General features: G+C 38.3%; 1 protein-coding gene across 1 annotated transcript in view; it reads left to right on the top strand.

Moving 5' to 3' along the window:
* The window catches only part of SPIN1 (spindlin 1), a 65,383-nt gene that overhangs the window by 22,360 nt on the left and 18,286 nt on the right, over positions 1–24,737 (top strand). Inside the window, exons 2-3 of the mRNA XM_061200654.1 lie at positions 461–675; positions 16,236–16,284. Coding sequence (XP_061056637.1) covers positions 624–675; positions 16,236–16,284 — 101 coding nt within the window. The 5' untranslated portion in view covers positions 461–623. The remainder of the gene's footprint in view (positions 1–460; positions 676–16,235; positions 16,285–24,737) is intronic.

Here is a 24,737-nt window from a genome sequence, read left to right as displayed (position 1 = left end):
CCTCCAGCTGTTGTTCCACCATGCACCTGCCGCACCTCTGTTGCCCGCTCCAGTGCCTTGCTGGGTCTTTTTGTGTCCCATCAAGAATATGGGCCCTGCCAGTCTAAATCTTTTCTGACATGCCAGTGTCTACCCTTTTCTGACTTCTGCCAGCAAAATGGATTGGCTGCCAGCAAAATGGGTTGGGATACAATGGGGGAAGCCAGATGCTGTATTATGTTCAGTTGACCCGTGAGGAACTGCACTTTTCCTTGTTGAGGGGTCTAGTACCTCCTTTTCTCCTGCTCCTCCGTGTTGTCCTTGGCACTGAGTGCTGAGGAAATAAAGTTAATTGCTTCCCGGCAAAGTGTATTTTAGCTGATGTTACGTTTAAAATTTGTCATGTTTGATGGCTTACTCGGAGTAGTTTGCTTTTGTGATGCTCTAGTAATGAATGAACTATTATTTCACTGTCTTACAGAGTACTTAGGATTTCACGTATTTTTGCTGAACTTATAAAAAAAAAAGGCGCTTGGGATGATGGATTAACAAGAACATTGAAATTCTGTGAAAAGTTTCACATTGGAGCACACTGAATTTTCACCCTAGTCCAGCAGCTCTGCTGCTCGCTTAAATACAGATGAATGAAGACCCCATTCGGGAAGACACCTGGCCAGCGGCCCAGAGCTGATGCAGGTAGGCAGTGCAGTTCTACACTTTAGTACAATAAATTTAAAACAGTTGTAAAAATGAGAAATGCTCTCATGTAATTCCTAGTGGTTTGCTATTCCTAAAGCTTTGTGATTTCCAGTATTTTAAACACATACACATGTGAAAGAAACAGGTTTAGGTTTTGGAAAGGTAGGGATCATATTAATTTTTTTTTTTCCTGTGGTCTCTTGCAGTAAGTTACAGATGTCCAGTAAATACAGCAAGTGAATTGTAAATACTTATAGGATTATAGTAAACAAAGGATTTATCATTTGTTTTTGAAAGAAGATGTGAAAGTGAGATGACTAGCTGAGTATTAGATTTAGTGAGATTTAGGATATTTATAGGGAAAAGGTAAGCTCAGTTTTTTGTGTATTTATTTGAAAGAACTTTACTGGAATGAAATGTATGGAAATGAAATGACTATTTAATAGAAATTAATTCTTATCTTTGTGGCACACAGCCGATACTAGAAGTTTAGACTTTGCATGATTTTTGTCCACCCTAAAAGCAAAGGTAAAAATCTTATAGGCTACAAAATAAAATAGGTAAGTAGTATTTTCTTTAAGATTTATGTTTTTCTCCGTTCCAGAAATACATTTGAATATTGGAAAAAACCTGTCATAACATATTAAGGTTCTTTGATAAATGAATCTGAGAATTCTGCTAGGAAAATTACTATTAATCATACAAGTGGTTGCTATGTGATTTAGAATTTATTTATTAACTGTAGTGTTTGGAATTCCTTTGTAGAAGAGCCACAGGGATTAAGATTTTTAAGTTTCTCTTTTCTCTTTGATTTTAGTTCCTCTCTTGTAAAGATAATATTGATTTAACTGTTAAATATTTGTCAGTAAGATTAACTTGCAGTAGTGGCGAGTGACTGAAGTGTAAGTCACCTGAGAGGTTACTATTTAAATTCCAACTCGGCTCATCAGCTCTGTCCTGCTCTTTTATTAGCTGTATAAACATTGGTGCATTTTGTATCTTCTTAAGCCTTGGTTTTTCTCATCTAAACAATGGGACTGTTATGGTATGTATCTATTGGGGTTATTATGAAGAATAAATGTGTTTATGTGTGTCAGGTGCTTAGGTAGGTGCCTGGCACATTATAGCTGCTCTGCAAAAAGCATTTTTTTTTGTTGATCATACTGTTGATAACGAAATGTTTATTTTATCTCATTAGTTGCAAAAATTGCTGTCAAATTTTTGTTCATCAGTGAACGCCCCATGTTTCTGTCATTTGAAATAGTAATTCGTACCCTCAAGTTCTTTTTATGCACACCATTCTAAATTCAGCACTCCTATTTTCTTCACTAATTTAGTCATATTCTTAAGAGAGAGAATTGATTAAAGTGATGTGTAGTATGGTGTAAGTAATTGAAGGAGCTAAACCAAGAGATGTTACTGTTAAGGGAGAGATTGTCTAATCCTAGCCAGTACTTTGATCGTACATTTTCTTACTCTTTGATATTTTTTAGAGCATATGGTATAGTGCTAAAGACAAAGTAGGTATTCTGTAAATTCTAATCAGCCTATTGTTGAATATTTTAACATATGAAATCCTGGGGTCATTTATTGTTTTTCACTGTTGTGTATTATACTCTTATTTTAGAGAGATTACTGATACTTTGATCAGTATTACTTATAAACTAGTCTTAATCATTTTTCCTGTTAACATAGACAAAGGCTCTGTTACCTTTAAATCCCTGTATCAGTAACAAATGTGCCCATTTAAAAGTAAAGAAAATTCACACACAAAGGGGGTTTCTTTTTCTCATGCAGCAAGAAGCCCAAATAGGCATTCTAGAGTTGGTATGGTGCCTCAGCTATGCCCTTAGTCTGGTGCCATCTGAAAGGCTAAAGTGGGGGCCTTCAGTGGATAAGGCTCCTAGGATGTTTCTCTTCCTCTGTGGGCCATTGTGTAGCTGGACTTACTACATGAAGGCTCCCAGAGCAAGTATCCCAAGAGAAACAGGCACAGTGGCATGGTCTCTTCTCTTGGAGCCTTGGAAGTCATACAGGTTCACTTCTGTTGCATTTTGTTTGTTGAAGCAGTCTCAGAGGTCTGCCCAGGTTCAAGGGAGTGGGCATGTACTCTGCTCCATGGGAGAAGTGTCAGAGAATTGTGGTCATGTTTTAAAACCACCACAGTGGGCAACTCCTAATACCTGACAGTGTTTGACATTAGGGTGTGAGTGATCAATAAAAATTTGAAAATTGAATTTTTTACATTCTCTTTATGTACCTAGCTCAACATATTAGGGATTTCTATTTTTTTTTAAATTAATTAATTAATTAATTTTTGCTGCGTTGGGTCTTTGTTGCTGCACACGGGCTTTCTCTAGTTGTGGCGAGCGGGGGCTACTCTTCGTTGTGGTGTGCAGGCTTCTCATTGTGGTGGCTTCTCTTGTTGAGGAGCATGAGCTCTAGGTGCGCAGGCTTCAGTAGTTGTGGCACGTGGCCTCAGTAGCTGTGGCTCACGGGCTCCTGTAGAGCACAGGCTCAGTAGTTGTGGCACATGGGCTTAGTTGCTCTGCGGCATGTGGGATCTTCCTGGACCAGGGCTCGAACCCATGTCCCCTGCATTGGCAGGCGGATTCTTAACCACTGCGCCACCAGGGAAGTTCCAGGGATTTCTATTTTTAAAGTAACTTAGGTTTATTTATATAAATATGTTGGAATTTAATTGGTTACTTAAGTGGTAGTTTATATATACCTAATGACGTTAGGCAGCAAGTCCTTTTATACAGTAAAACTTTTTTCATATTTTTTTTTTCCTGTAGAGTTAGCCTTCATTTTTACTAGTGTACCAAAGGTTGCAAATTTCCTCCTTTTATGACATTATACTGATACGTACAGGGAATGGTAGTAATAGATATCCATGTGCCTAATACTCAGATTAACAACTATTTTTGCTATGTTCAAATATTTTTAAAACCTTGATTTTATTTTTATCAAATCAATAAAAATTCATGGGTGAAATGTCAAGTAGTGCCGAAGACTTATATCAAAAAGTAGGCACTCCATTCATTTTGATGTTTACCTTCAAAATTTGTAAATGAGTATACAAATTTCTCTTGATCTGACAAATTTAGATATGTATTGAAACCTGTTGAGGATGATGGCTTTTTCACATAACATCTTTTTCTCCCGTTAACCTTTTCTTTTTTTTAAATAATGAAGTCAATATTTAATTTTTTTATTGAAGTAAAGTTAATTTATAATGTTGGGTTAGTTTCAGGTATACAACAAAGAGATTCAGTTGTGTGTATATACATGTACATATGTATGTATTCTTTTTCAGATTCTTTTCCATTATAGGTTATTAACAAGATATTGATTATATTGGGACTTCCCTGGTGGTCCAGTGGCTAAGACTCCACGCACCCAATGCAGGAGGCCTGGGTTCGATCCCTGGTCAGGGAACTAGATCCCACATGCTGCAACTAAGAGTTTGCATGACACAACTAAAAGATCCCGCCTGACACAACTAAAGATCCCGCATGCTGCAACGAAGATCCCGACTGCTGCAACTAAGACCTGGCGTAGACAGACAGACAGACAGATAGATAAATAAATAAGATTTTTTTTTAAAAAGATACTGAGTATCGTTCCATCTGCTATACAATAGGTTCTTGTTGTTTACCTGTTTTATATATAATAGTGTGTATATGTTAAGCCCAAACTCCTAATTTATCCCCCTCCCCCATTATGTCTCCTTTGGTAACCATAAGTTTGTCTTCTATGTCTGTGAGTCTATTTCTGTTTTGTAAGTAAGTTCATTTGTGTCATTTTTTTAGATTCCACGTATAAGTGATAGCATATGATATTTGTCTTTGCTTCAGTTAGTATGATATCTCTAGGTCCATCCATGTAGCTGCAGATGGCATTATTTCATTTACTTTTTTATGGATGAGTAATATTCCATTGTATATACGTACCACATCTTCTTTATCCATTCATCTGTTGACGGACATTTAGGTTACTTCCAGGTCTTGGCTATTATAATTAGTGCTGCTACAAACATTGGGGTGCACGGGTTGCAGTATCATATGGTAGCTCTGTTTTTAGTTTTTTAAGGAACCTCTATACTGTTCTCTGTAGTGGCTGTACCAGTTTACGTTCCCACCAACAGTGTAGGGAGGGTTCCTTTTTCTCCACACCCTCTCCAGCATTTATTATTTGTAGACTTTTTGATGATAGCCATTCTGACTGGTGTGAGGTGATACCTCATTGTACTTTTGATTTGCATTTCTCTAATTAATGCATGTTGAGCCTCTTTTAATGTGCCTGTTGCCCATCTGTATGTCATCTTTGGAGAAATGTCTGTTGAGGTCTTCTGCCCATTTTTTGATTGGGTTGTTTTTTTGATATTAAGCTGTATGAACTATTTGTATATTTTGAAAATTAATCCCTTGTCAGTAGCATCATTTGCAGATATTTTCTCCCAATCCGTAGATTGTCTTTTTTCATTTTGTTTATGGTTTCCTTTGCTATGCAAAAGCTTTTAAGTTTAATTAGGTCCCATTTGTTTATTTTTGCTTTTATTTCCATTACCGTAAGAGACAGATCCAAAAAAATATTGCTGTGATTTATGTCAAAGAGTGTTCTTTTCCTCTAGGAGTTTTATAGTATCCAGTCTTACATTTAGGTCTTTAATCCAGTTGAGTTTATTTTTGTATATGGTGTTAGAGAATGTTCTAATTCCATTGTTTTACATTTAGCTGTCCAGTTTTCTCAGCACTACTTATTGAAGAGACTGTCTTTTTTCCATTGTATATTCTTGCCTCCTTTGTCGTAGATTAATTGACCATCAGTGTGTGGGTTTATTCCTGGGTTTATTTATTTTTTATTGTGTGCCATTGATCTCTATGTCTGTTTTTGTGCCAGTACCATACTGTTTTGATTACTGTAGCTTTGTAGTATAATCTGAAGTCAGGGCGCATGATTCCTCCAGCTCTTCTTTCTCAAGACTGTTTTGGATATTGGCGGTCTTTTGTGTTTCCATACAAATAAAATTTTTTGTTGCAGTTATGTGAAAAATGCCATTGGTAATTTGATAGGAATTGCATTGAATCTGTAGATTGCCTTGGGTAGTATGGTCATTTCAACAATATTGATTCTTCCATTCCAAGAACACAGTATATCTTTCGTCTTCAATTTCTTTCATCAGTGTCTTACAGTCTTTGGAGTACAGGTCTTTTGCCGCCTTAGGTAGGTTTATTTCTAGATACATTCTTTTTGATGCAGTGGTTAATGGGATTGTTTCCTTAATTTCTCTTTCTGATATTTTGTTTTCAGTGTATACAAATGCAAACGATTTCTGTGTATTAATTTTGTATCCAGCAACTGTCAAATTCATTGATGAGCTCTAGTCGTTTCCTGGTAGCATCTTTTAGGACTTTCTATGTATAGCATCATGTCATCTGCAAACAGGGACAGTTTTACTACTTCTTTAGCCTTCTAAGTTTTGGCTAAAATGGTACTTATTGTTTCTATCATGATTACTGCATAAGTACTGAACTTTTGAGTCAAGTAATGCAGTATGATTATTTTTTTTGCACATTATGTTTTTCCTGGAGTTTAGTGATTGCTTTAGTTTTTTTCTATTTGTTTAAGTTTCTTTGCAAGTTGAAGTCTCTTAAACCCTCCAACAGCTTTAGAAAACTCCTCTCAGTATAATTTCCTGCATGCCAAATGTGATAGATAATCCATCTGTCCGTGTTTTTCTTAGAGGATTTTTTCCTAGCGCCTTCTGTCCTTTTCTAATCTGTTGATTATTCTCTCGACCTGATGCAACATTGTCATCCTTGGAATTTCTTTTTCCTCTTTTGTATGTTAGATTCTCCTTTCCTCCTGGTTCCCATGCATTTTGTCTCTTAGTGTGTACTCTTGCCTAGGTAAAGCATGTACGTCTTCAAAAGTTTCAAGAGTAGGCAGTGAATGAGTTGATTGTTAAAGCTGCAAGTGGAATGTATAGTGATTCATTCATATTCTTTACTTTCCACTTCTCAGATTTCCTGAAATTGTCTCTAATAAGAATTTTTAAAAATGCACATAGAAGATGGAAGTTTTTTTGGACCTTGTATCAACATTGTTGTTATTCTACTCTCATGCTTTATATTTGGCAGGGAAAAGATTCTAGGTTGGAAATAACTTTTTCTTTCAGAATTTTCCAGGCATTGCTCCATTCATTGTCTTTGAGATCCAGTGTTGCTATTTGGGGAAGTTGTATGCCATTTTCATTTCTGAACCTTTGTATGTGTCCAGTGGTTATTTTCCCTCTTCTCTAGAAACTTATTTTTTTTTATTTTTTATTTTTTGTAATTTATTTATTTTATTTATTTATCTTTGGCTGCATTGGGTCTTCGTTGCTGCCTGCGGGCTTTCTCTAGTTGTGGCGAGCAGGGGCTACTCTTCGTTGCGGTGTGTAGGCTTGTCATTGCGGTGGCTTCTCTTGTTGTGGAGCACAGGCTCTAGGTGCGTGGGCTTCACTAGTTGTGGCATGCGGGCTCAGGAATTGTGGCTCACAGGCTCTAGAGCACAGGCTCAGTAGTTGTGGCACATGGGCTTAGTTGCTCCACGACATGTGGGATCTTCCCGGACCAGGGCTCGAACCTGTGTCCCCTGCATTGGCAGGTGGATTCTTAACCACTGTGCTACCAGGGAAGCCCCTGTAAGTTGCATTTTTAAAAAGCCTTTCTTGAATTAGCTCTGCCTCTTAATGTCTCTTTGCTTTTCGTCTCTATTTGTGAATGTTTTCTCTTGTGAATGTTTTCTTCAGAGATGGATTTTCAGATTTCCTGCTTGTATGATGAGAGTATTTAACACCTCTCAGATTTCCTGATTTCTCCCTTAAAGTTATAAAGTCATACTCTTTTTCTGTTTGTTGAAGTGGCACCCCCAGAGACCACTGCTGGTCATGTAAAGCCAGGCTAATTAAAATTGCTGATCAACAGGGAGACTGTCACCTTGACAGCCTCCCAGGGAAATTTCACAAGAGAGAAAGGTGCTCACAGGGGAGGAATGAGTGAGTTAATAGGATTGGAGGCAATGAGTGTGGTGTGTAGGGGGATTGGTATTTTTAATCCAAATGAGTTGCTGGAACAGACGTTGGTCTTTATCCTTGGAACATTTGAGTCCATGCAAAGTTAAGTCAAAAGTTGGTTATTTTGGAACATGTGTCTGAATGAGCTTGTTAACAACAGTTTGAGTGTATATAGTTTTACTTGCCTGTGATGGTTTAGTACAGTTTAAGTAATGGTTTGGTGAGTTATTGAACAGTTTATTTTATAAATTAGGCTTTTTTTCTCATTTCAATCAACAAATAGATGTAGCTACCTAATAAAGGGTCTTGTTCTGTTTTCCACTGGAAAATCTGTGATCCTCAGATGGGTGATATAACCCACCATTGACAACTAACTGACATTGGTGCCCAGTGAATATATACACACCTACCTACTCTTCTGTTATTTGCTTTTTCCACTTAACAGTATGTGTAGGTGACCTCTTCTTAGCAGTATATAGAGAAATTGCTCATGACTCTTTACAACTGAACAGTATTCCATTGTGTGGATGTACCAAATTAGTTTGTTCAGTAGTCAGTTATTTGGACATTTAGGTTGTTTCTACTCTTCTGCTATTAGAAATAATAACTGCAATGAAGAGCCTTGTCCATTTGTCTTGCCAGTGCCATTAGGATAGATTTCTAGAGGTAGAACTGAATCAGATCTTAAATGTGTATGTAATTCTGTGAGATGTCACCAGATTCCCCTCAATGGGCTCTGTACCGTTCTGCATTCCTACCAGCAAGTAATATGTAAGTGTTTCTCACAGAGTCTCACCAGCGTTGTATGTTGTCAGCAATGTAGATTTTTGTCCATCTGATGGGTGGGAATGATAGCTCAGTGTAGTTGTATGTGTGAGGCTGTATATCTTGTGTTACTTGTAAATGCCTCTTTGGCCTTTTTCTGTTCTTATCTCACCCATTTTTTTCTTCTCTACTTGCAGAAGCTCTTTTAATGTCAGAGATATTAATTTTTGTCTGTGGTATGAGTAATTTATCTTATACTCTCTATTGTGTGGAGTCAGCTTCTTGGAGAAAATCTTCCTTGAGTCCCTTGTCTCTTGCTCCCATCTGTATGGGTCTCTTAGCCTACTTCTCAGAAGCTGCGCTGAACTTCTAACATGGTTTCTCAGATCCTCTGTGTTTACAGTGCTTTTCTCTCAATTTCTGGAGTATCCTTCAATAATTTTGAGAGCTTTGTTTAAGGTTTAAATTTTGAGCCCATACATGACTGTAAATGCCAGTTGGTAATTTATCTGGTTATGAGTTCTGTATTCAAAATAATTTTACCTCAGTTTTGAAGGCATCACTTACCTCTTGTTGTCTAGCCCAGTGTTGATGGTCAAAGAATAAGTCTAGTACCTCTTTATTTTCTTTTAAAGAATTAAAAAAAATAGACTATTTTTGTAGAGCAGTTTTAAGTTATAGCAAAATTGAGCAGAGGGTACAGTGATTTCTTATATACCCCCCATCTCTCCCCAGTGTTCCCCAGTAGCAGCATCCCACACTCAATTATACATGTGTTACAATGAAGGTACTACATTGACACATCAGCATCATCCTAAGCCTGTAGTTTGTCTTAGTGTTCACTCTTGTTGTTGTATGTTCTGTGGGTCTTGACAAATGCATAATGACACAAATCCACCATTATAGTATCATACAGAATGGGTTCACTGCCCTAAAAACCCTGTGTTCCAACTATTCATCCCTACCTCCCCCTTAACCCTTGGCAACCACTGACCTTTTATTGTTTCCATAGTTTTGCCTTTCCCAGAATATCATATAGTTGGAGTCATAAAATTTCTTCATGTCTTTTCATGGCTTGATAGCTTTTTTTTTCAGTACTGAATAATATTCTGTTGTCTGAATATAGTACCGATTATTTATCCGTTCACTTACTGAAGGACATCTTGTTGCTTGCTTCCAAGTTTTGGCAATTATGAATAAAGCTCCTATGAACGTCCATGTGCAGGCTTTTATGTGGATGTAAGTTTTTACCTCCTTTGGATAAGTGCCAGGGAGGATAATTGCTGGATCATATGGTAAGAGTTTTGTGGGAAACTTCCAAATTTGGATTCCCACCGGCAATGAATGGGAATTCCAGTTGCTCCACATCCTCTCCAGCATTTGGTGTTGTCAATACATATTTTGGATTTTCACCATTCTGATAGGTGTGTTAGTGGTATCTCATTGTTTTGAGTTTGTATTTCCCTGATGACATGTAATATAGACCATCTTTTCATACATTTATTTGCCATCTCTGTATCTTTGGTGAAGTGTAAAGGTTTTTGGTTCATTTTTTAAAAGTTGTTTAATCAGTTTGTTTTCTTATTGCTGAATTTTAAAAGTTCTCTTTATGTTATGGATAACAGTACTTTATCAGATATGTCTTTCCCAAATATTTTCTTACCGTCTTGACAGTGTCTTTCACAGCGCAAAAGATTTAAATTTTAATTAAGTCCAGCTTATCAATTATTTCTTTCATGGATTGTGCCTTTGGCATTGTATCTAAAAGGTTCTCAACATAACCGAGGTTGTCTAGATTTTCTCCTATGTTGCCTTTTAGGAGTTTTATAGTTGATAGTTTTTTGTTTTACATTTAGGCCTATGATCTGTTTTGAGTTCATTTTTGTGGTGGATATAAGATCTGTGTCTAAATTCATTTTTCTACATGTGGATGTCCAGTTGTTCCAGCACCATTTGTTGAAAACACTGTCTTTTCTCCATTGTATTGCCTTTGCTCATTTGTCAAAGAACAGTTAACTGTATTTATGGGTGACTATTTGTGGGCTCTTTATTCTGTTCCATTGATCTCTTTGTTCTTTCACCAATACCACACTGATAAGATTAGTGTAGTTATATAGCAGGTCTTGAAGTCGGGTAATGTCAGTCCTCCAATTTTGTTTTTCTACTTCAATATCCTGTTGGCTATTTGTGTCTTTTGCCTCTCCATATAAACTTTAGAGTCGGTTTGTTGATACCCACAAAATAACTTGCTAGGATTTTGATTGGGATTACATTTAATCTACAGATCAAGTTGGGAAGAGCTGACATCTTGACAGTGTTGGTTCTTCCTATCCATGAACATAGAATATCTGTCCATTTATATGGTTCTTTAATTTTTTTAGTCTTTGAGACTAAAAAGTGAAGCAGTCATAAAGTGCAATTACGAAGTTTATTGTGGGGTGACTTATACACAGGCAGGATCAGCTGGATGACCATCCATAGGTGTTTGCAGCTGCACTCCATACCACCAAAAGGAGTATAGGGGGATTTAAAGGAGCCAAAGCTAAAAATGGAATCTGATTACTAAGGGAAAAGCACACCCACACAGATGGGACTGGGGTTTTTCCTCCCCGCCTCAGGGGTCTCATGTCCACTAACCATCTGCATCAGCAAAAGATATTCTCCCAGTTTTCATATCAGGTGAAGGCAAGGGTAAAAGTTGATAGGAAACTTAACCTGCTTTGGGTGCATTTCTTGTGAGTAAGCTAAAGCTCAGTCACGCAGAAAGGGGAGGGGGTGGGACTGTGGGCCTAAGATGGAGCTGACAAAGAAGAGTCAGTGTGGTTCAGCCACACAGAGCCCTTGGCATGTTATTCATAGTTACTTTAAGTTCTCAGTTGGTTAATTCCAGCATCACTGCCATATCTGAGTCTGATTCTGGTATTTGCTCTGTCTTTTCAAACTGTGCCTCACAGTTTTTGATGAAAGCCAGACATGATATTTTGGGTAAAAGGAGCTCTGGTAAATGAGCCTTAAGTGATATGGTGGTGTGGTGTGGGAGGGAGAGATACACTATGTAGTTCTGTGATGAGGTTTTAGTCTTCAGGGAGTCTGCCTCACCGGGCTGTGACCTTCACTTGTGCTTCTCAGTTTCCTCCCCTCTTGTGTCCTACAGGGTGGCTAGGGGGCTGAGCCTTGAAATTCCTGTCACACCAGGGGACAGCTAGAGAGTTGGAGTTGGGTATTTCCCTTCCCTCTGGTCACTTAGGCCCTGATACAGTAAGGCTCCAATAAAATAGTTTCTCTCAAGGGCAGGCCTTGGTAAGAACAGAATACTTTGGTGTATTTCAAAAGGGGTACTTCTCCCTTCCCTCTGCTGAAAGCAAATGGGGGTTTTTCTCTGCTCTTCACTGTGAGAACCTGATGGTGCTTCTGGAGGTAAAACTTACAAAAATGTGGAGCCCCTTCCTTCCCATGACTAGGTCCCCTGGAGTTTTTATTTTTCAGACTTGTCCACACCAAGCCTCTAGCAGTTGGTCAGTTGCCTTTCAGGTTTTCCTACCCAGGTACTGGTTCCTGCAGAGGATTCTGCTACCATGAATTGTGATTCTCTGTATCTGCTTGTCTGTGTCTCCAGTTTTGGGGACAGTGATTCCTTGTAACCTCACTTCTCTCACCAATCTAAGAAGAGTTGTTGATTTTTCAGCTTGTTCAGCCCTTGTTAGGACAGAGTGATAACTTCCAAGCTCCTAACATGCCGGACTGGAAATGGAAAGTTCTCTCTCTTCATTTATTTTAATTTTCAAGAGCTCTTGTTGTCCCTTTTTATAGCCACTTGTTCCCATTTTATGACTATAGTATCTTCAGTTTTCCGGAGGCTACCAGTTCTTTTATTTAATCTTCGTAGGTCTTGGAACTACAAACAGTGATGCTTATTTTTATCTTTCTCATACCACTGGGTTTTTTGTTTGTTTTTTTGTTTTGTTTGACTATTGATCATTGTCCCTTCATACTTAAGAATTAAGGATTAATTACGAACAGCTTACCTTTTCTTGAGTGATCAGAAGATTGTTTTCGTCACGGTACTCATCTAAATGGGAAAGTCAGCTTTGTGGGGAGTGTGGCGATGTCTGGGGCCTGTTAAGTGTCTAGGATGCAGGGAGCGGCGTGGGTGTTAGGCCGGGGGCGTACCAAATGCTAACGTCAGCTGCCCTTTCCTTGTATAGTTAGTGTGGAAGGGAAGGAGGGGATCCTGACACCAGGTACAATTCCAGTAGATCTTGATCGAATCCTGTATTTTCACGTCTACTTTTACTTTTTTTATATCGTTATACTCATCTACTGTAAGCCTAGGGATGTTCCAGGGATGCTCTGGATAGATTTGCTCTCTGTGCAGTCTGTATCTTATCTTCATCTATGAGCTGCCCACTTCGTGCAGTGTATATAAGCATGCTAGGTGAAAGTGGGGGAAAATGGTTCTCTAAGCAATCGGGGTAATGTCTCGCTGTTTTTATCTATGAAGTAGAATGGACAATCTTACACAGACCAATTGACCGTATATCTCCTTTTTCATTTAACGTCTTAGAATTATAAATGTTATGTAAGTACAGAAATTTATGTCTAAAAATTGCATGTCTTAATGTAAGGCCAAGGAGAGAGAACTTTGCAGAAAACCCAGAAGCCTTCTTCCTCCACCCAGGTGGATCTTGTTACTTAGCGTAAATTTTGATCAATATAGTAAGCATGCTTTTGCATCATTCCACAGATATTGATAGATTGTTTTCATTTTCATATTTTTATTCAAAATATTTGAATTTTCATTGTGATTTTGTGTTTGAACCATAAAGTTTTAGAAGATTGTTGTTTAATTTGCAAATACTGGGGTGTTTCCAAATACCTTGTTATTTATTTCTGACTTGATTCTGATATAGTTAGAGGACATACTCTGTATGATTTCACGTTATTTTAAGTGTATTGAGGGTTTGTATTCTGAGTAGCATATGGTGTATCTGGGTTAATGTCCCATGTGAACTTGGAAAAGATCTTTATTTTGGCAGTATTGGATTGGCGTTCTGTAAATGTCAACTAAGCCTAGTTAGCTGTTTGTGATATTCAGGTCTTTTATATCCTTTCTGATATTCCTAGCCACTTGTTATATTAATTACTGAGAAGCGTTCATATTTTTAAATATAATTATGAGTATGTCACTTTTCCTTGTCAATTCTGTCAGTTTTTGCTTTATATATTTCAGTATTCTTTACTCATTTATTTATTTATTTTTGGCTGCGTTAGGTCTTCGTTGCTGTGCGCAGGCTTTCTCTAGTTGCAGAGAGTGGGGGATACTCTTCGTTGTGGTACACGGGCTTCTCATGGTGGATTCTCTTGTGGAGCACGGGCTCTAGGTGCACAGGCTTCAGTAGTTGCAGCACGTGGGCTCAAGAGTACAGGCTCAGTAGTTGTGGCACATGAGCTTAGTTGCTCCGCGGCATGTGGGATCTTCCCGGACCAGGGATCGAACCCGTGACCTCTGCATTGGCAGGCGGATTCTTAACCATTGCATCACCAGGGAAGTCCATATATTTCAGTATTCTATAATTAGGTTCATATACATTTAAGATTGTTATGGCTTCCCTTGTTTTGTTTTGTTTTGTTTTTTTGGCCGCACCCTCACAGCTTGTGGAGTCTTCGTTCCCCCACCAGGGGTTGAACCCAGACCCTCGGCAGTGAGATCTTGGAGTCCTAACCACTGGACCACCAGGGAACTCCCTGGTATGGCTTCTTGATTGATCCTTTCATCATTTTGGAATGTCCTTTTTGATCCCTGATAACTTTGTCCTGAAGTTACTTTGTCTGATGTTAATAATCGTCTCTTCCTTCTTTATATGGTCTCTTAATTGATTCATTTAGACTATGTTTAATGAAATTATCAATATTGTTGGGGTTGGAAAGATTTTTGCTACTTATAGTATTCTGAATCCACAGGTAGGTTATTTTGTTTATCTTAGCAACACCTTAAAGATTTATTCCACTGTTTTCTGGCTTACATTGTTTCTGACAACAAATCTGGAGCCAGTATTTTCTGTTTCCCTAAATTTAAGGTGTCTTTATTCTTTGTCTGCTTAAAATATTTTATTTGTCATTGGTTTTCAGAAATTTGATTAGGATGTGCCTTGGTGTGGTTTTTTCCTTTGTCTTTATCTTACTTTGGCTTCATTGAGCTTGTTGGCTCCATGGTTATGTACTTACACATCTGGAAAACTTTCTGCCATTATTTTTGTCAGACTTTTTCTTCCTTCACCCCTCGGTCCTCTCTTTCATGGAGTGCATTTCATTTATGTTGGGCTAGTTGATATTGTCCTACAAGTCACTGAGGCTGTTTGTTTCCCCCAGTTTTTTCCTTTGTGTTCCATTTTAGATATGTTGTACTGTAATGTCTCACATTCACTGGTCTTTTTATCTGTGGGGTCTAATCTGCTATTAATCATATCCAGTGATTTTTTTTTTTCTTTCATTTTGGATCATGTATTTTTCACCAGTTTCATTTATTTATTCTCTTCTCCCCACCCCACCCCCATTTTTCTATTTTAAGTGTTTACGTCTTCCTTTAGCTATTTGAGCATAGTCGTTAATAGTTCTTTTAACATCTTTGCCTGCTAATTACATCGTTTTGGTAATAACCCGCTTGGTTATGGGGTTACAGTCTGCCGCTTTTCCACAGGTCTAATAATTTTAGTTGGGGTGTTGGACATTTGAAGTGTGTTGTGGAGCACTGGGTTTTATTGATGTCCTTTAATGAATATTGGAGTTTGTTTTGGCAAGCAGGTGCTAGGATGGGTCTATAGCAGCTTTTATTCTTAGGGCTACTTCATTCTTCTGGTTAAGGGATTATCTTTTTATGGTTTTTACTGACTGCCCTGTGTGTTCAGAGAGGTGGCTAGATGGACTTTGAACAACTCTCATGCCTTTGCACGTTAATATCTAGCCAGACTTAAGACCACCGCTCCCCTTCCAGATGTTTGGAGCTCCCTCTGAGATCTCTCTCCTTGCCAGCACTCAGATCCACAACTCCCAGCCACCTCGCCCTCCGCAACTCCCATCTGACTCTCAGTGTAGCAGAACCACAGTGTTCTTGGTTTCCCCTTCATGAACCATCATCCACAAGTCGTTGTCGGGATGCACTTGGTTGGTGTGGGGGCCCCTGCGTGGGTTTTCTGCTCCCCGGTTCCATAGTCCTCTGCTGCCTGTTGTCCTGATGTTTGGATCCAGGTGTGTCATATCTCTTGTCCCATTTTGTAGTTGTTTGTGGCAGGAAGACAAGTTCTGTACCTTTTAGTACTTTATGACTAGGATTGTCATTTTTTGTTGTAGTTTTTGTCCATGTGATTTTGGTTTTGTGTTTTATGGCCGATTTAGGGAGATAAACTGCTGTCCCTGTCATTTTATCTTCCCAGAATCCCTTATATCTCCTATTTAAAAGATAAGTAAACAAATGGTTTTGTTACACGTTGGCTGTTTGTGGGTTTTTTTGGCCACGCCTCGTGGTTTGTGGGATCCTAGTTCCCCAAACAGGTATCGAACCTGGACCCTCGGCAGTGAAAACGCAGAGTCTAACCATAGGCCACCAGGGAATTCCCTTGTGGTTTATTTTAATTTCATACTTTATATAGCAGTTTTTCATAAGTTAACTTTTTCCTGAGTTTGAACTATTTCTTATTCCGTTTTCGTTGACTCATACTCACTTCTCTTTTAGGCCATGCTGGTGTATCTGCAAGCATGATGAAGAAACGGACATCCCACAAGTAAGCAGTCCTGAAACTTGCCTTTTTAGATAGCAAATTGTGGTCTTTGGTTACGTGAGGTATGAGGTCATCTATGTGAGGCCCTCTCCCTGTATGAGCAGGCCTTGCCTCAGAGCAGCCAGTGTCACGTATAGCCGTGCTGCATGCTGAGTAGTGGTGTGCTGTCTAATCCCTGCGCATTGAGGACCTGGCTAGCACTCTGCCAGGCACACTCACTTCTTCATAAGGTTTTCAAGTGAATGAGGAGCTTGTAATTTAGAGAAAGCATATGTATGTTGAAAGATAATTTTAAGTGACAAATGTGTTATAAATCCTAAATTCTATAGGTACTAGAGAATAGAAGCAACTTTTTTCCTCCCTGAAATCTTCTTTTGTGTGTAATGTAGTTAGTCCAAAAAGAAAATTGAGATACTATCTTAAATAACAATATCCACTGGTACTGTATTTTATTTAATAGATTTTACAGGTATCCACAGTATCCACTGCTGTGCAGTAGTGACGGCTACTGCACCATGGAACCCTCTCTAACAAATCAGTTATGATTGTATGAGTCTTAATCATGGATTGTTAAATATGGAAGACTCTCCTTGACCCTAGCACCTCCTAAGACTCTTCCTATAGCAATTATTTTCAAATTACTCATATTGAAATGCTTGCTCCTCTTGGTCACCACACTGTAGTGGTCAAAGAGTGTGAGTCCTCTGGGCTTTTGTGAAAGGTCTGGATGAATAAAGGTGCCTTTCAGTAATTGTTGGTGATTAAACTAAACATGTCTCTATTTAAATGAATACTTGTATATGTAATGTAAATATTTGTGATATTCAGTTTAAGAAATGACTTGGAAAGTAAAAATATGAAGATAAGGCAAGTCCTGAGGTTTGATAAAGCGTTTCTCAAATTTCATTTATTTGCCCATCACCTTCACATCTTCTGCCATATTCAGTAATCTGATAATTTATGTAATATATCTCCACTCATTATCATATCATTACCATAAATGGTAAACCACCTCTTGGCACAAATAGAAGGTAATGAAAAAAAACTTAAATACAGTGGGAAATGAAAGTAAATTACACATTAACTTTGCAAAACCAGAACTGTTCATCTTTTTTCCCCTAAAACACAAGGCTTGAATACCTACCTGTTCAATTTTTGAAGTTCATATGTGTACAGCTAAAAGGGTTTCTCATCCTGTACGTTGCATGATACAGGGAACTTGATCTAGTGCTTTAATATGAGGTGTGCTTGTCTCACTTAAAGAGTAGACGTTTTGAACATATTAAAAGGGAGAAGTTGAAATGAGAAGAAAAGTTATCAGTCATTTTCCTATTTTTTCTAATCTCAGTGCAAATTTCAAGATGGGTGGGATGGAAAAAAACTGAAACAGAAGTTTCCACATTTCACAAATGAAAGGTGTTAATAGTTGTCCTTGGAGGGGTGAGTGGGAATAATGGCTGGTGGAGAGGCTGGCCTTGGAGTGGGAAGCCCCACTGCCTCAGTTGTGGGCCTTACCAAGTTCCCTCATGTGCCTGGTGCTCTGCTTAACTCATGTAAAGTCATGGTGTTGGACTAGAACAATGAGGTTTTCAGCTTTTTATCATAGAATCCTTTCTACAGATGAAGTGTTTATAGCAAACATATATAGGAAAGCAGAACTGGAGCCTCACTCTCCTTGCCTGCCCCCATTGTGGCTCTCCAGAAAGTAAGGCACTCGGGACTCCTCATGTGCAGCCACTGACCCGTGGTCATGCCTCCTCTCGCTTCCCGTGTTGGTACAGGGGGACTGAGCAATAATAACTCCACGTGCAGATGCCTCTGCTTGCTCGAGAGAGAGTCACGGGAATGCCCAGGAGACAAATGCTGGCAGAGCCACCGTCCTGAGAACGGCACCTCCCATCCCCGTGGGTGCTAGGGGATTCGGGTAATCGGGTCTGAAGTGCTTGGAGCAGTGCCTCTGCACCCAGAAACGTTGTGTAGCTGAGTTTTGTTCTCATTTTTTAAAGTAAATAGAAACAAACTTTTGTACTTCTTGCGGGCTAGGGTCCTTGGTGTGTTTGGGGGACAGGCTGGTGGACAAGCCTTTCCTGGCTTCCCAGGAGGTTGTTTGGGAAATCTGCACTGAAGTTACATCTTGAAGGGAAGTGTAGTTGGGGGACATGTAAGGTGAATTTAGCTACAGTGATTCTTTTTTTTTTTTTTTTTTTTTTTTTTTTTTAATTTTTGGCTGTGTTGGGTCTTCGTTTCTGTGCGAGGGCTTTCTCTAGTTGTGGCAAGTGGGGGCCACTCTTCATCGTGGTGCGTGGGCCTCTCACTATCGTGGCTTCTCCTGCTGCGGAGCACAGGCTCCAGACGCGCACGCTCAGTAGTTGTGGCTCACGGACCTAGTTGCTCCGCGGCATGTGGGATCTTCCCAGACCAGGGCTCGAACCCATGTCCCCTGCATTGGCAGGCAGATTCTCAACCACTGCGCCACCAGGGAAGCCCTACAGTGATTTTTTGTTTTAGTTTTCAAATGTAAATCTGACTCTTTTCTTCCTAATTGGAATAGTGGATAGATTTACATTTCAGGGTACTGCTGGAAGGTATGACTGGGCTTTGGTGTATTTCCTACTAATGTACATTTAGAAAATGGATCAGGAGCTGTTACATGCTAAGTTGAGGATTTCCAGGGAATGTTTTCCTTTCATTTTATAAGATACCAATACTAGTCACCAACCAAAACTGTCACTGTGCTCCTCCTCCTCGTGTCCCTGGTGTAGTCTCGTTTAGTGTTCATGGCATCCCTGTCAGGTAGGGACCATGAATCCTTCTGTGCACAGAGAGATTAAGTAACTTGTCTGAGGTCATACATATAAGAAGTGACTGAGCTAGGATTCAGAAATAGGACAGTCTGATTTTAAAACCTATATTAACTACCACATTCTATTTTCTGAACTGTGTGTTTTGTTGTCTCATATCTGAAAAATATATTATTTCTGTCCTAAACACACAGACTAGATAACAGTTGGAGCAAGCATCTAAATGATCCATGGTATTGACAATCTTAAATTGGTCAAATATGTAATACTTTTTAATCAATTTGCCAGTAACTGTTATTAACACCAGTGAAAGTGACTAGTGCTTTGGAAAACCCTTGAGGCATTTGGTTGTTTGCCATGGACATCTCTGATATCCTCAGGGTGTACAGTGTGTAGACAAAATAATGAAAAACCCATAGTGATTTGGATGGAAAACTTGACTTTCTCCATCTTGTTTTTATATTGCCAATTTAAGCTGGGAATGACCGTATCAGCTGTAGAACTTTTATCAAGCAACAAGTACTAGAGAAGCAGTTTTTTCTCTCTCGACTTGCTGGTATGCATTTTGCAGAAAGATAATTATTTTGCCTTAATAGTTTCTTTTGAAATCTGCTGGAACACAGAGTAAGGAAACTGCTTTTATCTCACAATACGAAGTAGAATAAGGAAAGAGGTCAGTTATTAATTCATACACCAAAGTACGTGGTGTGTGGCAGTCATTTACTGGTTCATAGTAGAATTGTAATAGTTGAAAAATTAACTTGAAGAAGTATGGTGCCTTTAAATATTGACTATAAAAGTAAGATATTTACTGATGAGAAACAGTAGTCAACTTAAGTCAATAAGGGAGTCTAGATAAAAGATGAAAGGTCTTAAAACAGATTTTTTTTTTAATTGGGGTATAGTTGATTTATATTATGTAAGCTTTAGGTGTACAACATAGTGATTCACAATTTTTAATGATTATACTCCATTTATAGTTATTATAAAATATTGGCTATATTCCCTATGCTGTACAATATATCCTTGTAGTTTATTTATTTTATACATAGTAGTTTGTACCTCCTAATCTCCTATCCCTATTTTTCCCCTCCCCCTTCCCTTCCCCTATTGGTAACCACTAGTTCTCAGGAATTCTTTTCTTGATTACCAAATAATTAGAATGGTACTTCGAGAACTTATTTAAAGTATTGAGCAAAGTACAGAAATATTTTCTGCACTCTCAGTTTATCTTTTTTGGGCACATGGGTGGATAGAAATTAGTATTTGTTCTGGATCAGCTCTACTACCAAAGGTATGGTGCCAGCAGCAGTAGCACTTGGAAGCTTGTTAGAAAGTCTTTGGTCCCTCTCTAGACCTGCGGAATGGAGCCCAGAGTCTCTGGGGCAGGGCTTGGGTATCTCTTTTCAAAAGCTCTCTAGGTGATTCGATGCATGCCAAAGTTTGAGAAGCACTGGCCTAGACCATTATCAGAGCTGATATCTTAAAGCACATTAGATAACTAAGTCAACTTGTTTGGAAATGAGTACACAAAATTACAGCAATGAAGGATGATTGGATGCTGTGTACTTGGTCACCATTTTCTCCCATTGAAACTACAAGAAAAGCCATTTATAGCTTCTGGAGATAAGAAACAAGGAAAGTGATTATAGATGTTTAATTCTTGTTTCTCTGCTTTTATCCTTGAATTGTTTGGATCTTGACACGATGCGGCTTTTTATTTGCCCTTGGCTATGTAATTCCATATGTCCTCAGTTGAATGAAGTGTCTTGGTATTTGTTTACAGTATTGCTGTTTATTTATTGAGTACCTAGTAAATGATAGTTAAGAACATTTTAGACTTTTTTCCCAAAGAAAATACCAGAGACTAAGGACTGTTAAAAATAATGTATCCAGGGAGAACATAAAACAAAATCACCATATTCAAGGAACTGTTATTTTAAATTTTTAAAGTTCGTTGCTTTAAATCATTAATCTCACATCCTTATTTGTACTGCTCTTATTTATTTATTTATTTAAAAAAATTTTTTTTTTGGCCATGCTGTGTGGCTTGCGGGATCTTAATTCTCCAACCAGGGATTGAACCCGGGCCCTCAGCAGTGGAAGCGAGGAGTCCTAACCACTGGACCACCAGGGAATTCCCTGTACTGTTCTTAGATTGAACTGTCTAAAGATGACACAAGTGTGTTTGTGTTCTTTTTATATCTTCCGGTAATCCGACATGTTCTTATTGTTTGCTTTTATATATACTATTTCAACTCATGTAAGTAAGCTTTAATTTTTATTAAAGTTTTTTTAATACATATATAATTATTTATTTATTTTTGGCTGCGTTGGGTCTTCGTTGCTGCGCGTGGGCTCTCTCTAAGTTGCGGCGAGCGGGGACTACTCTTTGTTGTGGTGTGCGGGCTTCTCGTTGCAGTGGCTTCTCTTGTTGCAGAGCATGGGCTCTGGGTGCGCGGGCTTCAGTAGTTGTGGCTCGCGGGCTCTAGAGCACAGGCTCAGTAGTTGCGTTGCACGGGCTTAGTTGCTCCGCGGCATGTGGGATCTTTGTGGACCAGGGCTCGAACCCATGTCACCTGCATTCGCAGGCGGATTCTTAACCAACCACTGCGTCACCAGGGATGTCCCCCCTTAAAGTTTTTCTTACTGATTTTTGAATCTGAATTAGCAATTAGAAATTAAAGTAAAATGTTAGAGTTTGTTTAATATATAATTTTTAACTTTTCTAGTATGGAAAATTTCAAATACACACAAAAATAAAGTAGTATATAATAAATCCCGAATTCCTATCATCCAGCTTCAATAATTATCAACATTTTGCCCAATATTAGATACTCTTAGTATATTTCTTGTTATTTAGGGAAGTTCTAAACCTTGTCTTCTAGTAGATGCTATAGTTGGAAGAGCTTAAATCAGTTTATCAAAAACATATATTTCTATACTCTTAATATTAAATAATATTTAATATTTTAACATATGTTTAAAAATATTTTTAAACATTCTTCTTTGTAAACTTCCGCTGCGAGGGTATTTGAGCAGTTTAGGCATTCAAGGTGCAGTAATTGGAAAGCTTGACTGATGATTTTAAAAAGTAGTCTATTATTCTAATTACTGTTTTTGTCTTTAGTATTCATTGAAGCATCCATTCTTTTTTTTTTTGGCCGCACCACGCGGCATGTGAGATCCTCGTTCCCCCACCAGCGATCAAACCCGTTCCCCCTGCAGTGGAAGCACAGAGTCCCAACCACTGGACCACCAGGGAAGTCCCATCCATTCATTCTTTTTTACCTCCTCCTTTCGATCAAATTAAGTTGTTTATTAGATAAATTGGGCAGAAATGGTATCTATATTAGATGTCCTTTAATTCTTTTAGAACTAGTGAAATGATGTAAAAAAAGGCAACAAATACAATTTGGAATTGATAACACTAATATGTATAAATCTGTTTTTATATATAGTTTCTTGCAGAATTAGGACATCCATTGCATTAATTTAAGAGTAATTAAAAATTGTGTTTTATCTGCCTATGAAAGTAAAATACTTAAGTCATAGAAAAATTTGAAAACACAGGTAAATTCAGAGGAAGACAACTTATTTTTAATGCCATCATCCAGAGATTACACCTGTTAATAATTTAATGTATGTTTTAAAAGTTTTTTTCTGCTTATCTTTATGGATAAATTGTGTGTCCTACTGTGTGCCCTGCCATGCACAGTACTAAGTGCTTTGGAAACATTATTTCATTTATTCCTTGCAGCGACTCTGAGGGATGTATGTACTGAGTTGAATAATGTCCTCCAAAAATCATGTCCACCTGGAAACTGACTGTAATCTTATTTGGATATAGGGTCTTTGCAGATGTGGTCAAGTTAGGATGAGGTCATACTGGATTACGGAGGTCCCCCAATTCAATGACTGGTGTCTTTATAAGAAGAAAATTTGGACACAGACTTATAGGGGAAAAGGCTATGTGAAGACAGAGATTGGAGTGATGTGTCTACAAGCCAAGGAATAAAATGTCGTGTTTTTTCTGTGATTTTAATAGCTATGTAGTTATTTCATCATATAGATACACTATTACTTATTGAATCAGTGAGACCTATTGAACATTTTTTTATTTCCAGTTTTCCCTGGTATGAACACTGCTCAGAACATCACTGTAGCTGTAGCTTTGTGCTTGTCCACTGTTTTCTTTTGATAAATTCCTAGACATGGAATTACTGGGACAGTGGATTGCCAGATTGTTCACTAGGAGGGTTGTATTTATTCTGTAAGCAGTTAGAAAATAGTACTTCATTGTAATTTGCATTAAATTTGCAGTTTTTGTTATTGGTGTAGAAAGATCATCCTACCAGCAGACCAGAACACTGAGAAATCTCTGCAAGATATACATCAGATGGGAATAGATTTACATAAAAACTAAGCTAAGCCAAGGAACTCCCAACCACTTTCAGCTGCAAAGGAAGACCTCCAAAAAGTTGAAAAAGTTACATGTTCAAACTAGACCCCTAGAATCTGTTCAAGTCAGGGAGAGCAAAGGCTGGCTGCAGTCGTCTGAATCATTATGGGTGAGAAACCAGCTGCATTAAGCAGTAGATGCTCACCTTACCTCCCCTGACTTGAAGTTGCTACTCAGTCTCGGCTGCTCCACAATTCCCTGGGTCCTGGCTGCTTTATCAGAACCTGTACTTAATACTCAGACACCAGGGACCCTGACTTGGCCTGAAGAAATACATCTCAGCTACAGATACCACTTAATCTTTCCTTGCATCTGAAATATGAACACTAAGAATCATCAGGCACCTGAGGAACACTTATAGCACCAAAGAAAGTCATACATGGAACAGGGCAGCTAACCAGGAATCTGCAAGTGTTAAGAAAGCTGCCACTCAGACAGCAACAGACTCAACAAAAACAAGGCTAAACCCAGAAGTTCATAAGGAATCAGGAAAAGTGAAAATTATCCTCAGATATCAGAAGTTGTGTTCATTAAAAAGAAAAATCATTCAAGATAAAGAAATAATCAGTTCATAGAAATTAAAAATATTATGTAAGGTATTCAATAGATAGACTGAAATTCAAGCCTGTTTTACCTAATTCAAGAGACTGACCGTGTGCTAGTGATGGATAATTAGAAACATATGTCACAAGTTCTGGTAACATTTCAGAATCCAGTAACAAAATTCTAAAAGCAATTTGAAGAGGAAGATGGGTTACCCTCAAAGGAGCAAGGATCAGATTGGCATCTGGTATCTCTTAACTCTGGAAGGTAGAAGACAATGAAAATACCTTTTTGCAATAAAGGTACTGAGGGGAAAGGGAATTTGAGCCTGCCTTGTATACCTAGGCAAGTCAAGGATGAGAACAAAATAATATTTTGAGGCTTGCAAGAATTTGGAGTTTGCATTTGTTAACCCTATCTGACTTACCAGAGGACATGTCCAGAAAGACCAAATATATTGGGTTGGCCAAAAAGTTCAGGTTTACGGGAAAACCCGAACGAACTCTCTGGCCAACCCAGTACATGAGAAAAAAATAAATGTTGCAGAAAGCAGCAAAAATCCTCTTGTTTACTTCTAAATAAGGAAATGTTTTTTAAAAATTATTTTTAAGATAGTAGCAAGATAAATAACAGTTTGGAACAAAAGACTA

Source organism: Eubalaena glacialis, chromosome 9, assembly GCF_028564815.1.
Source record: "Eubalaena glacialis isolate mEubGla1 chromosome 9, mEubGla1.1.hap2.+ XY, whole genome shotgun sequence".
Taxonomy (NCBI): Eukaryota; Metazoa; Chordata; class Mammalia; order Artiodactyla; family Balaenidae; genus Eubalaena; species Eubalaena glacialis.
Note: the sequence above shows the minus strand (reverse complement) of the source record. Positions and strands in the feature narration are given on the sequence as shown.